The sequence below is a fragment of the Tursiops truncatus genome, chromosome 19, assembly GCF_011762595.2.
Source record: "Tursiops truncatus isolate mTurTru1 chromosome 19, mTurTru1.mat.Y, whole genome shotgun sequence".
In the NCBI taxonomy this organism is placed as follows: Eukaryota; Metazoa; Chordata; class Mammalia; order Artiodactyla; family Delphinidae; genus Tursiops; species Tursiops truncatus.
In genome coordinates this window covers 49,742,835-49,757,698 of record NC_047052.1, presented here as the reverse complement: position 1 = coordinate 49,757,698, position 14,864 = coordinate 49,742,835, and the positions used below count along the sequence as shown (strand labels likewise).

At 50.1% G+C, this 14,864-nt stretch overlaps 1 protein-coding gene across 1 annotated transcript; it reads left to right on the top strand.

Annotated features, from left to right (window-relative positions):
- Positions 1-5,203: 5,203 nt before the first annotated feature.
- AP2S1 (adaptor related protein complex 2 subunit sigma 1) lies at positions 5,204-14,628 on the top strand. Its single transcript, XM_033844529.2, has 5 exons — positions 5,204-5,349; positions 7,746-7,895; positions 13,596-13,709; positions 13,977-14,036; positions 14,247-14,628. The coding sequence occupies exons 1-5, from the start codon at positions 5,347-5,349 to the stop codon at positions 14,346-14,348; spliced, it is 429 nt and encodes a 142-aa protein (XP_033700420.1). The 5' UTR covers positions 5,204-5,346; the 3' UTR covers positions 14,349-14,628.
- The last annotated feature ends 236 nt before the right edge of the window (positions 14,629-14,864 follow it).

Genomic DNA, 14,864 nt, shown 5'->3' with positions numbered 1-14,864 from the left:
AAGCAGGCTTCTCTGGGGGCAGCCGCCTCCGCGCACTCGGCTAACCTCCACTCCAGGATAAATAGACAAGCGAGTAAACAATTAGCTGACAGAGAGAGGTGCCGACTGCCGGCCTAGGCCACTGTCAAGATTTCCCAAGCGTGGACCTAGAGGCCCAAATAGCTGGGACTGGAGGTCACACCAACCGTGGAGCTGGAGTAGGTGTGAGGTGGGACCTGGGGATCTGGATCCGCATCGGGGAGATGCACAGGCAGAAAAATCCACAAAAGAGTTCTGCAAAGAGAGTGGAGGTGCTGGGGCATATTCTCTCTCCATTCCTCAGAGTCAGAAAGAATCAGAGGGTGGGGACCAGGTCTCAGCTTGACCAAGGAGTTGGTGAGCTCACAGCGCCGCCTACAAACCGAACTGAGGAAGCTGCAGCTAGCTGATGCTGCGGCTGTTATGGCAAAGAGAGGTGAACTCTTCCGCCATTGGCCGGAAGAGCAGCCAATCACGAGGAAGGAATGGGAGGCGGGGATGCCTAGGCTCAGTGCAAAATCCCAGCGCCTGGCCAGTGTTTGACACGTAGTGGGCACACGCTAAATGTCTGATGGAAGGATGGATGATGAACCTCCCAATTTTTATAAACTTTAAAAATGGAGGGAAAAAAAAAAAAAAATGGAGGGAATTCCCTGGTGGTCCAGGGGTTCGGACTCCCCGCTTCCACTGCAGGGGGCACGGGTTTGATCCCTGACGGGGGAACTAAGTTCCCTCATGCTGCGTGGCACGGCCAAAAAAAGAGAGAGACAGAGAGAGAAAGAGAGAGAGAGAGAGAGAGAGAGAGAGAGAGAGAGAGAGAGAGAGAGAGATCCCATTAAAAAATAATTTAATAAAATAAAATAAAACATGCACACCGAGAAGTGCACAAATCACAAGTGTACAGCTCGATGAATATTCCAAGAGAACACGCCCTTGTAACCAGCACCCAGATAAAAAAACAGAATGTGACCAATCTCTGAGAAGCCCCCCAACCCCGTCCCCTTCCAGTCACTCCTCTTCCCCCTACAAGAAGACCCCCTATCCTGATTTCTATGCTTATTTTAGTTTTAGTTTTGCCTGTTTTAATTCTTTACATAAACGGAATTAAGTGGTCTCTTTTGATCAACATAGTTTGTTGGATTTATCCACGTTACTTTGTGTAAATGGAGATTGTTCATTCTCAGTGCTGTGTAGTATTCTACTGTGTGAAGAATCCACGATGTATTTTTACATGCTATTGTTGGTGAGCATCTGGGGAGTTTCCACTTTTAGTTATAATGAACAGCGCTGCTATGAACAGTCTAGAACATGTCTTTTGGTAAATATTTGTACTCATTCCTGCTAGATATGTACATGAGAGTGAAATTGCTGGTCACAGGGTGTGCATGTGTACTTCAACCAGTTTCCCAAAGCGGATGCACCTATTTACATCCCCAGAGACATGTAGAAGAATTTCAGCTGCTCCACGTTTTCCCAAACACTTGATATTGTCCATCTTTTTCACTTTGGCCATGCTAATGGCTGTGTAGTGGTATCCAGCTGTGGTCTTAATCTGTCTTATCCCATTGATTAATGAGGTTGAGTATCATTTCATATATACATGAGCCATTTGAATAGCATCTTTTGTGAAATGCTGTTCAAATCTTTTGCCCACTTTCACTTGTGTTATGTATTCTTTTCATTATTCTATTACCAATAATACATGAATTTCTTGTGCTTACAAAATTTTAAAATACACCAGATAAGATGCAGTCTCCTTGGACAACCCAACCCCATCCCCTCGCCTTTTGAGAAATGTGTTTTCTTCCAGACTTCTCTATATAGTTGCCTGGATGCACACATTTTGTTATGTGACTGCATATGAACTAGCTGCTTTTTCCCCATCAATGCATATTTTGTCTCTTTCCAATTTTTCCCTATGACAAGCATGTTGAAACGACACCTCAAAGGAAAGCGTCTTTCCAGGTTCTGTAGTAAAGAAGAAGTGCTGGGACTAGTCCTTTCTGTCTATATCTATATTCCATAGATATAGACAGACTCAGACTCCAAACCACCCAGGCCATGAGATACTTGACAGCAGAAACAAGGTCCCTTCCCTGCTTGGACACTCTGCCTAGCTCTGTCCCTAACTCCTCAGCTAGGCTAGGTGTCTCTGCTTTAAGCAATTGTGGTAGCCAGGTCTCCAAGACGGACCCCGCTGATTCTCACCTGGTATTCAGATCCCCTCCTACCTTGGATAGGGCAGTTTCGGGTACCAATAAGATAATGTGGAAATAACAGGGTGTGACTTTGAGGCCAGGTCATAAAACATATTGCAGCTTCTGGCCTTGCCCTTTCTTGGATCATTCACTCTGGGGGAAAACAGCTCATGTGTCCTTGTGGAGGGGGCCACCTGCGAGGAACTGAGACCTCCTGCCAACAGCCAGCGTTAATCAGCCAACGCCATGAGTGAGCCCCTGGGAGGGAGATCCTTCAGGTCCAGTCGACTGAGCCTTCAAATGACTGCATTCCCAGCTGACATCTTTAAAAAAAAAAAAATTATTTATTTGGTTGCGCAGGGTCTTAGTTGCGGGAGGTGGGCTCCTTAGTTGTGGCATGTGAACTCTTAGTTGCAGCATGCGTGTGGGATCTAGTTCTCTGACCAGGGGTCGAACCCGGGCCCCCTGCATTGGGAGCATGGAGTCTTAACCACTGCACCACCAGAGAAGTCCCCAAGCTGACATCTTGACTGCAACCTCATGAGAGACACCAAACCAGAATCACCCAGGTAAGCTGCTCCCAAATTCCCGATCCATAGAAGCTGTGTGAATAAGAAATATTTATTGTTATTTGCTCAGTAATTTGTTATTTATTTGCATATATCATTTAAGTCTATTTCCCCTGCTAGACCATGAATGACGTCGGGGTGGGGACAGTGTCTGTTTTCTTTTCTTTTTTTCTTTATTTTATTAGGGCAATTTCCAAACATAAAGTTGGAAAGTTTTACACAGTGAATGCCCATATACTCAGCATCTAGATTCTATAATTTTGTTTCTTTTCTTTTCACCTCTCTATCCTTTAATCAATCCACTAATCTAACTTACTTTTCTGATATATTTTAAAGTTAATTTCAGGTACTCCCCTGGTGGTCCAGTGGTTAAGAATCCGCGCTTCCACTGCAGGGGGCTCGGGTTTGATCCCTGGTCGGGGAACTAAGATCCCGCATGCTGCACGGCGCGGCCAAAAACAAAAAAAAAAAAACCTAAAAGACAAAAAAACAAACCAATATGCATATCATCAAATAGAGCTCAATATTTACTGACTATTTTTGTTCAGGTAAATTTTATGTAAGGTGAAATGCACAAATCTTGTGTATCATTTGTTGATTTTTGATGTATATCTACATCCATGTAACTAAAACCTCTTTCAAAGTATAGAATATTACTAAGCCAAATCCAACATAATCCTTACCTCCTAGCCCCCTGCCCACAGAGACAATCACTGTTCCTGTTTTCACATCATAGATTAGTTTTACCAATTTTAGTCTTCATGGTCATTCAAACAAATCGCATAGTAACTATTCATTCGTGTAAGACTTCTTTTACTTAGCATTACACGTGTCTGTTTTCTTGATACCTATTAATTCATTCATTCAGCAGATGTTTATCAAACAAACACCAGACTTGTGCCAGGCACTGAGCTGGGCACTGGAGATCAGGGCTGGGACCAAGGGGAGGCAAGCCAGGTGCTCACTTTCAGGCTCCTGCAAGGGCTGGGTCAGCACCTAAAGTGAGTGCCTTTTTAACTTTTTTTAAATTTTGGCTGCGCCCTGCGGCATATGGGATCTTAGTTCCCTGACCAGGGATCGAACCCACACCCCCTGCATTGGAAGCATGGAGTCTTAACCACTGGACGGCCAGGAAAGTCCCGAGTGAGTGCCTTTTTAAATTTTTCACCCTGGGCGCATTGCTTACCTGCATTGCAACGCTGTTGGAGATAAAGCAGTGCAAGAGACGGAAATGATCTCTGACCTCTTTTTGCCCCTGCAATTATTCAATAGCTATGTGTTGGTTCTTCTGCCAATACTACACTTTTAATTTACATTGTTCTACGATATGGTTTGTTTTTATTAGGGCAAGTCTCCCCTCAGTATCAATACCTTTACTGAGTGCTTACTATGTGCCACCGTGTCCTAGGTGATGTAGATACAGTTAATAGACAGGGTCCCTGCTCTCAACAGGGACCTAAGGGGAGATCCAGACAACAGACCCACACACCCCAAATAAATCATTAACAGTCGTAAAAAGGCTTAAAAAAATCAAACTAACTGCTGACCTAGAGAATTTGAGGGGTCGGAGAGGGGGACTTTTGTATGTTGGGTCCTCTATATAGTACTGTGGAGGTGCTGTTTAAGCTAGAGGAAGAGGTCAGCCAGCAAATAAATGGGGGAAGGATTTCCAGGGAACAGCGCAAAGGAAAGGCACTGAGGTGGGAAAGCACTTGGCCTGTTTGGGTAACTGAAAGAAGGCAGGTGTACCTCTGGATAGGAAGTAAGAAGACGCCTATTACCTGATGTATGTTAACAGTGAACATTCATGATTTTAATATTTATTGAGCACTTACCATGTGTTGAGCACTGTGCTAAGTACTTTGGAAACTTACCGAAGCTTTACAACAACCCTACTGAGGTTACCCCTTGATCACCCCTCTTTTACAGATGAAGAAATTGAGTTAAGGGTGAAATTGCTGGCCCGAAGTACTAGGAAATGCGATGGCAGGATTTGCACACAGTTCTGACTTCCAAATTCATGGTCTGAAACCACTGTCTCCCACAGAAAACACTCAACACATTTTAAACAAAGTACTGGGTGAACACGGAAAGACAGTTACATTTCTAGCTCCCCCAACGCAGTTTCTTATTTAAAACAACTATTCCCAGCTTGTCCTTTTCGCCTTCGCGGGGAGGTGCAGGGAGGCTGGAGGAACTACATTTCCCAGGATGCAGCGCTCGCCTCGCTGGCCGTCAAGCATATCGGGAATTGTAGTCCTCGGAGGACTACAATTCGCCCACGGCTCCCAGCATGCATTTGGAGTCCGAACCGTGCGGTAGGAAACGGGCAGTCGCGCAGCATGCTGGGAAGCGAGACCGGCTCTTTTCCCAGGCTTGCCTCCCAGACAAGCGAACCCATTTTTTTCCGGACTACAATTCCCAGCGGGCTGTGCGCTAGAGGGCGGGCGAGTTCGTCTCCCGGAAGTCCGCTCTAGCCTTCGGTCCCCCAGCAGCTGCCAGAGCCGGAGCCGCCCAGAAGCCGCGGGACCTGGGCCGCTGGGGTCCGGACGGGGGTCGCCATGGTAACGGGGGCGCGCCCACGCTGGGGACGGGGGAAGGGTGGGTCCACGTGCAGGTACTGGAGACTCGGTAGGATACTGACAAGCCGCCCCTGCTGCGGTGCGATGGTCTGGGCCGGGCGCGGGCTCTCGGGATTGGGGCCGATCGAAGGCCGGGGAAGGGGAGAACCGGGAGGTGGCTCTGAGCGCTGGAGTGTACCGGGGCTCTCGAGGCCAGGGAGCTTTGGAGACCAGGTGGCAAGCGGAGAGGGCTGTGCGGGAGGGAGACACTGGAGGTGGCTGGAGGGTTTTGAAACAGGGAGGCAAGAGATCAGGGAGGATCTCAGAGATGGGCAGAAGGAATTGGAGGTGGGGAGGGGACTTCCTAAGAGGAGGACTCTGGGAGCGTGGCAGGAGAGTTGAAGAATGGGAGACATTGTGATAGGAGAGAGGGGGTCTCTAGAGGCAGGAAGCTGACATTGCAGGTGGAGGGGGTGTTGGAACTGGGCCGGATACTGCTGATGAGAGAGGTATCTCGAGGGGAAGAGACTGGACCCTGGAGACGGGAAGTAGACAACTGTAGGGAATGGGGCTTTAATGTCAGGAAAAGTGTGCAATAAAAGGGAGAAGCCTTGGCGTAGGGAATGAATGCTAGAAACAAGTGGGGAGCAATGGAGTAGGTCTTTGCAAGAGGAGGGGTCTTGGAGAATAGGGAGTAGGCATGGAAGTGCGAGAGGTGGGGATGGGGCTTTGGGAACAAGGATTGGGCATTGGATTTGTCACCGCTCCCCGGGGATCGGGATGGGGCGACCTGACAGAGGGCACTGAAACGGAGAAAGCAGGAGTCAAAAGGGAACAGCTCCTGGGTAGGGGGCTTGGAGACAGAGAAGGTTGGGGAGCATCAAGAGGGGACATCAGAGGGGCGAGGATACAGGAGGGAAGGGACTTCTCATTGTGGATTCCCTGAGGTGGAGAGATTCTTATTGGGAGGAGAAACAGGAAGAGGTGTGTGAGGGAACTTAGGAGTAAGAGGCAGAGCTCTCCCTCAGCTGTGTAGACTGGCTTCTATGTCTCTCCTCCCTAGATACCCCATCTATCTCTGGCTCTGCTCCCAGGCTGTGGCTGTGTGGCGTGGGTCCCCCCAACTCCCACCCCACGCCCTTTCCCTGCCTGCCAGGACCCCTGCCCTAGGAAGTGGTTTTCCCTGGTTCAGCAGAAGGGGTTCTTGGAAGGAGAGTGTAATATCCTTTTTCTGTGCAGCCTGATTGGTTGGGGGAGGAGGGATGGAGTGTGTGGAGAGTGAGGCTTAGGAAAGAGAGCAGACTCTTGCCAGTGGGTGGAGGCTCCCACAGGTGAGGGTAAGGGGGCTCAGAGGAAAGCCTTTGGACTCCCAGCTCTGCTTTCTGGCTGTGAGCCTTCCTTTCTCTGAGCCTCAGTTTCTTCATCTATAAAACGGGCATAAGCATGCCCATCTCAAACAGAACTGAGCCCAAAGGCAGGCTTCCTAGCTACGTGAACTTGGGCCATGGTTTTCTCAAAGTCAAATGCCGATGAACTATAATATTACTAACAACTAATATTTGTATAACACTTAGTATGTACTAGTCACTGTATTATACCTCTTATATTTAATAACTCATGCAACAGTCTCCTGAGGGAGGTACTCTCGTTATATCCATTATACAGACGGAGAAACTGAGGTCCGGAGAGGTTAAGTAACTTGCCTGCAGACACACAGCCAGCAGTGCCAGGATTCATTCGGGCACTGGAGTCTGTGTTCTTAGCCACTTGGTCAAATGCCTCAGTCATAATAGCTAATTTTATTGAGCACTCCGTATGTAATAGGCACTATACAAAGCACTTCCGGGATCAACTTGTTCAGTGTTCATAGTAACCCTATGAGAGTTGAGCTGGCTTTTCAGAATCATAAAAACACATTTCCTAGCCATCACAGATGATGATCGTAGCCGACACCGAGCGAACCTGCTAGTGCCAGCTACTAGACTAAATTTATAAACTTATTTAACCTTCAGAACACCCTGACAAAGTGGGTCTTCTATGGAAACTTGTTTTGCCGGGGTGGGGGGTGGGGGGTGGGGAACTGAGGCTTAGAGGGGCGGATCTTTTGTCCAAGGTCAGGGAGATGAGAGTTGGTGGAGCCTGGGACTTAGTGCCCTAGAAATGACTGCAGAGTTGGCCAGAGAAATCACGGGGGTGTTGGAGGGACCTGGGGCAGGAGCGTGTGGCCAGGCCAGCCTGGCTGGGCTCTGGGGCGTGGCTGAGACCCTTGGAAGACAGGCCGCAGGGACACGTGGGCCCTGTCTCCCCTGTGGGGATGGGTGGGGCTGTTGGGCAGGGCCGCCCAGCACTGGCCCGCCCTCCCCACCCCTCTCCCTCCCTCCTCCTCCTGCTGCCCCCAGATCCGCTTCATCCTCATCCAGAACCGGGCAGGCAAGACGCGCCTGGCCAAGTGGTACATGCAGTTTGATGACGATGAGAAGCAGAAGCTGATCGAGGAGGTGCACGCTGTGGTCACTGTCCGAGATGCCAAACACACCAACTTTGTGGAGGTGATGGGAAACTACCCCCCCCACCCCCGGCCAAAATGCACCCCCCACTCCCTTGCTACCTTTTGACCCCTCCTTCCCAGCCTCCTGCCCAACCTCTAATGGCAATAACCCCTCACACCCTCCTTACTTACCACATTCATTTATTCAACATGCTTGCGGTCTTCTTTCCTTTGGGGGTTTTTTTTTTTTTTTTACGGTACGTGGGCCTCTCACTGCTGTGGCCTCTCCCATCGCGGAGCACAGGCTCCGGACGCGCAGACTCAGCGGCCATGGCTCACGGGCCCAGCTGCTCCGCGTCATGTGGGATCTTCCCGGACCGGGGCACGAACCCGTGTCCCCTGCATCGACAGGCGGACTCTCAACCACTGCGCCACCACGGAAGCCCTGGGGGGTACTTTTTAGTGTGAAATTTTTCCGGCGTACAGGTTAGTACAACAGGAGAGAAGTCGATTGCAAACTACCCAGATTTCATAGTATTAAGAGTTTGCTTTTGTTTTTATTTTTATAAATTTATTTATTTATTTATCTAATTTTGGCTGCATTGGGTCTTCGTTGCTGTGCAGGCTTTCTCTAGTTGCGGCGAGCAGGGGCTACTCTTCGTTGCAGTGCGCGGGCTTCTCATTGCGATGGCTTCTCTTGTTGCGGAGCACGGGCTCTAGGCACGTGGGCTTCAGTAACTGTGGCTCGCGGGCTCTAGAGCGCAGGCTCAGTAGCTGTGGCGCACGGGCTTAGTTGCTCCACAGCATGTGGGGTCTTCCCGGACCAGGGCTCGAATCCATGTCCCCTGCATTGGCAGGCAGGTTCTTAACCACTGCGCCACCAGGGAAGTCCTGCATTTTTGTTTTACCTTTTTCGGCCGAACAACTTTTTTTTTTCTGGTGCCTTTTAAAAACTTAAAATGCTCAAACACACAGCGTAGGGAATGGTATAATGAACCATCCCTTGCTGTAGTGTTTTCCATTAAGTTACAGAGATCACAGGGGAATTCCCTGGCAATCCAGTGGTTAGGATTTCTCACTCTCACTGCCAAGGGCCTGGGTTCAATCCCTGGTTGGGGAACTAAGATCCCATAAACCGTGCAGTGCAGCCAAAAAAAATATATAAGTTACAGAGACCATGACGTTTCATCCCTAAATATTTCAGGATACATCTCAGAAAATAAAGACACTTCCTTCCATGACCAAAGTACCATCAGGCCTGATAAAATGAGTCATACTTCCTTACTACTATTACTCTAATACCCAATCAATACTTAACTTTCCCCCAAATCATCAAAACTGATTGTCCAAAGCCAGTCAAGGATCTTGGCGTTGCTTTTGCTTTCCATGTCTCTTTGGTCTCTTTATTGAGATGCCTCCAGCTTTAATTCCCACGAGATTAGCCTGTTCAAGAGACCAGGCTGATTGTCCTGTAGAATTCAACAAATATTAATCAGGGGACTGCTGTGTGCCGGGCACTGTTCTAGGCACTGGTGATACAGCAGGGAACAAAACAGACCCAGTCCCTGCCCTTGGAGAGCTGACAGCTGACATTCTAGTGGGTGGGCGACTGTTAGTAAAGTTACAGTGTATCGGGTGGTGATAGGCGTCAGGGAGAAAAAAGAAGCAGCTGTGGGGGGTGGAATTGCTGGGGTGTGTGCAGCAGGGGCTGGAATACAGGTTTAGATGGTTTGGTCAGGAGGTCTTCATTGAAGCGGGGCCATTTGAGCCCAGACCTGAAGAAATTGAGGAGTGGAAGGAGATGATATCTGAGAAAGGAACATTTCAAGCCCAGGGAACAGCAAGTGCAAAGACCCTGAGGCAGCAGGAATGTACGGGGGCATTCCTAGAATAGCGAGAAGGCCAGTGTATCTGAGGTGGAGTAAGCCAGGGAGGATGGTGGGAGCAGATGAGATCATTGCAGAAGGCGCAGGGCGTTGTGGGCCATGGTGAGGACTTGGGCTCTTGCTCTGAGTGAGACGGGAGCCACGGAGGGGTTTTGAGCTGAGGAGCAACATGGGTTGACTTAGGCTTTAGGGATCCCTCTCTAGGGGACAAGAGCAGAAGCAGGGGGACCACTCAGGAGGTGACCTCTGAGGTCCAGGTGAGAGATACTGGTGACTGGCACTGGCATGGAAGCAGTAGGGGTGCTGAGAAGCGTTTTGAAGGTAGAGCCAACTGAAGGGCCAAAGATTGGATGAGGTGTGTGAAAAAATGGAGCCACCAGTAGGGGGCGCTGTCACTTTCTCGGATGGGGCCGACTCAGGAAAGAGCAGGTTGAGGTGAAGATCAGCCCTGAGGTGTCTGTTCTCATCCCAGCTGAGATGTCCAGGAGGGGATGAGGGGAGAGGAGCGGGGACGTCAAGGGATGCCCGCTCTCCCGGGGCATCCTGCTGCCGGCGCAGGGTGGGTCCCACACTGAGTGCTAGAAACGGCAGCAACTGAGGGACCCAGAGAGGGGCAGGGAGGCCCGAATAGACAGGAGTAGCCAGAAAGGCTGGCGGGTCAGGTGAAACTGTCACAAGGGGGCCTGACCATCTTAGGTTGCTCCCAATCCAGGCCCACTCCAGCATGTAGCCCTGTGCAGGGCGGTGCTGGTGACACAGTGGTGACAGGAAAGAGCCAGGAGGATGATAGCAGGAAAGGGCGAATTTCAAGAAAGGAAGAGTGATGCTCAGCGTCAGATCCTGCCAGGGCCACACCAGCTATGACAGTCAGTTGGTAACTTCTCCAGATCAAGTTTTCCTGCCCACTTGGCTTCCTGTCTTGAACCCTCAACTCCAGAGCAGGGGCCTTCAAACATTTGATCATGGATCTGTATCAGTTTAAAAAAAAAGTAGAGGGCTTCCCTGGTGGCGCAGTGGTTGGGAGTCCACCTGCTAATGCAGGGGACGCAGGTTCATGCCCCGGTCCGGGAGGATCCCGCATGCCGTGGAGCGGCTGGGCCCGTGAGCCATGGCTGCTGAGCCTGCGCATCTGGAGCCTGTGTTCCACAGCGGGAGAGGCCACAGCGGTGAGAGGCCCGTGTACCGCAAAAAAAAAAAAAAAAAAAGAGTTGGCACCCTGATATATTCTTTTTTCTTTAATTTTTTTTATTACTATTTTTAAAATTGGGGTATAGTTGTTTTAGTTTCTACTGTTCAGCGAAGTGGAGTCCCCTGTGCTATACAGCAGGTTCTCATTGGTTCTCTATTTTATACCTATTAGTGTATATATGTCAATCCCAATCTCCCAATTCATCCCACCACCACCCCCTTTCCCCCCTCGGTGTCCATATGTTTGTTCGCTATGTCTATGTCTCTATTTCTGCCTTGCAAACCGGTTCCTCTGTACCATTTTTCTAAATTCCACATATATGCATTAACATACAATATTTGTTTTTCTCTTTCTGACTTACTTCACTCTGTACAACAGTCTGTAGGTCCATCCACGTCTCTACAAATGACTCAGTATCGTTCCTTTTTATGGCTGAGTAATATTCCTTTGTATATGTGTACCACATCTTTATCCATTCGTCTGTCGTCAATGGGAATTTAGGTTGCTTCCATGACCTGGCTATTGTAAATAGTGCTGCACTGAACATTGAGGTGCACGTGTCTTTTTTTTTTTTTTTTTTTGGCTGCATTGGGTCTTCGTTGCTGCACGTGGGCTTTCTCTAGTTGTGGCGAGTGAGGGCTAGTCTTCATTGCGGTGCACAGGCTTCTCATTGCGGTGGCTTCTCTTGTTGCGGAGCTTCAGGTGCGTGGGCTTCAGGAGTTGAGGCACGCGGGCTCAGTAGTTGTGGCTTACGGGCTCTAGAGTGCAGGCTCAGTAGTTGTGGCGCACGTGTGGGCTTTCTACACTGTTCCATTGATCTATATTTTTGTTTTCGTGCCAGTACCATACTGTCTTTATTATTGTAGCTTTGTAGTATAGTCTGAAGTCAGGGAGTCTGATTCCTCCAGCTCTGTTTTTTTTTCCTTAAGATTGCTTTGGCTATTCGGTGTCTTTTGTGTCTCCATACAAATGTTAAGATTTTTTTGTTCTATTTCAGTGAAAAATGCCATTGGTAATTTGATAGGGATTGCATTGAATCTGTAGATTGCTTTGGGTAGTACAGTCATTTTCACAGTATTGATTCTTCTAATCCAAGAACATGGTATATCTCTCCATCTGTTTGTGTCATCCTTGATTTCTTTCATCAGTGTCTTATAGTTTTCTGACTACAGGTCTTTTACCTCCTTAGGTAGGTTTATTCTTGATATAGTCTTACTAATCCACGGATTATGTGCAGGAACTACTGTAATAATATTAGGAAACACACTGGGAATTCCCTGGCGGTCCAGTGGTTAGGACTCTGTGCTTTCACTGCCAAGGGTGCAGGTTCAATCCCTGGTCAGGGAACTAAGATCCCACAAGCTGAGCAGCGTGGCCAAAAACAGTTAGAGAACATACTCAAAGTATAGGAATTAACAAAAGGATACAGTAGGAAAAATATATATAAAAATCAGGGACTTGAGGACTTCCCTGGTGGTGCAATGGTTAGGAATCCACCTGCCAATGCAGGGGACAAGGGTTTGAGCTCTCGTCCAGGAAGACCCCACATGCCATGGAGCAACTAAGCCCGTGTGCCACAACTACTGAGCCTGCGCTCTAGAGCCTGCGAGCTGCAACTACTGAGCCTATTTGCTGCAACTACTGAAGCCCACGCACCTAGAGCCCATGCTTCGCAACAAGAGAAGCCAAGCATAATGAGAAGCCCACGCACTGCAACAAAGAGCAGCCCCCACTCGCCGCAACTAGAGAAAGCCTGCGCGCAGCAACGGAGACCCAACGCAGTGAAAAATATATATATAAATAAAAATAAATTTATTTAAAAAAAAAGAAAAAAAAAATCAGGGACTTGTGTTGGCTTTTGCAGTCGCCACCAGGTGGCGACACACGCACACACGCCAGGCTGGCTTTTTCAGATTTTGGCCAAAGACATGGAACTTTGCAAGCCAGTATTCATATCTCTATGTGTCTATATCACTTTATCTACTTACACATGCGTATAAAATTAGAGTCTGCGTCCCTGGTTCATGCATATTTATTCGTGGATTGTGTGTATGTGATAAGGTTTGTATTTATATTACGGTTCAGTTAAGGGCAAGGCTGAGATTGTCTTGGTTACAGGTGGTGAGTGTGCACTGCCCAGCACAAAGCTTGCCACACAGTAAGTACTCAGGCAGTGTTTGTGGAATGATTGAGTAGATTAGTTCCAGGCTGAGGAGTTTGACTCTCTCCAGAGGCAACAGGGAGCCACAGAAAGAGGGGAATGGACACCGTGGAACACCCCTGCGTCTCTCTCTGGGCTCTGGGCTTTTGCATAGTCTGTTCCCTCTGCCTAAAGCACTCCTGCCCGTTCACTCCTACTCATCCACCAGATCTCAGTCCAGATGCCCCCTCCTCCAGGAAGCCCTCCCGGACCCCCATCCTGGGTCAGCTGCCTGCCCCCTTGGGGCTCTCACAGTCTAGCCCTGCCCACTTAGGGGATGACTAAGGATGAATCTGTCTCCGCTGGACAGTGAGCCCTAGGCAGGGAAGGCCAGGACCACTGTGTCCCCAGCACAAGGCCAGACACAGAACAGGGCCTCAGGGACCACACGTGGAACGCAGGACTGAATATGTTGGCTCCACCCTGCCCAGCACACTGGGTCCTGGGCACACCCTGTCACTGACTATCTGCCTCTCTGCTCCGCAGTTCCGGAACTTCAAGATCATTTACCGACGCTACGCCGGCCTCTACTTCTGTATCTGTGTGGATGTCAACGACAACAACCTGGCCTACCTGGAGGCCATCCACAACTTTGTGGAGGTGCGCAGGCGGGCGGGCGCCGTCCCTCGCATCCCCTCTGTTGGGATGCACGGGCCCTCCTTGCCCTCCCCTCAGAAGTGGGAGGCGGAGGGCCACTGTCTTTTTCTGCCCTCCTCGATGTTTCCTCTGGTCTCTGTCTCTCCCCTTTCCTCAGCTTCTCTCTGCCTTTTTTTTTGCCGTCTCATTCTGATGCCCTCTGTTCCTGTCTCTGTGTGTGTGTCTCTCTCTCCCTGCCCATCTCTCACCACCTCTGTCTTCCTCTCCCAGGTCTTAAATGAATATTTCCACAACGTCTGTGAACTGGACCTGGTGTTCAACTTCTACAAGGTGGGCTCCTGGTGAAGATGAGATGAGGAGGGGGCCGGAGGAGGGGGAAGGGGGGTGGGCTGGACCCCCGCAGCCGCCCCGGTGCCTCTGCGGGGGTCTGTTTCCTGGTCCTCGGGCATCAGAGCCCCCAGCCCTCAAGGTTTAGACCAGCATCCTGGGGGTCTCCCCACCTCTCACACCAGGGTCTCCCCTCACCCTCCCTTCACTCAGGTTTACACGGTCGTGGACGAGATGTTCCTGGCCGGCGAAATCCGAGAGACCAGCCAGACGAAGGTGCTTAAACAGCTGCTGATGCTGCAGTCCCTGGAGTGAGGGCGGGCCGGCCCCTCCCGCCCCCGGTCCTGCCCCCGGTCGAGCCTGCTCCCTTCCCCTTTCCAGGCCCGGGGTCCACCCCAGCAGCCCCGTCCCTCAGCTGCCCCGGAGGAAGACACCCAGCCGGGTCTGGGCCACAAGGGAAGGGGCCGCCCCCCACGGCCTCTGGGCCCCAGCTGTGGGCGGAGGCCACTTTGCGTGTACCGAGTAACCATGCCGTTGTCGTGTGATGCCATGAGTGCGTGCCTGGAGCCCCCAGTAAACCTGTGGTCCCCGCCTGGCCTCGTGTCTTTTGAGCCCTTGCCTATCTTCCTTGGGAACCAGGGGCAACTCCGGACGCCCTGCCATCAGTGCATCAGGCAGTCAGTCAACAAACACTCCTCGTGAGAATTCCCTGGTGGTCCAGTGGTTAGGACTCTGAGCTTCCACGGCAGGGGTCCTGGGTTCAATCCTTGGTCGGGGAACTATGATCCCACAAGCCGTGCAGGGCAGTCAAGAAGAGAAAAACACACACAA

Excerpts from the sequence above, each read along its gene's own strand:
- AP2S1 (XM_033844529.2), top strand. Across the intron at positions 7,896-13,595 it reads AACACACCAACTTTGTGGAG|TTCCGGAACTTCAAGATCAT; the intron begins GTGATGGGAAAC and ends TCTGCTCCGCAG. Across the intron at positions 14,037-14,246 it reads TGGTGTTCAACTTCTACAAG|GTTTACACGGTCGTGGACGA; the intron begins GTGGGCTCCTGG and ends CCCTTCACTCAG.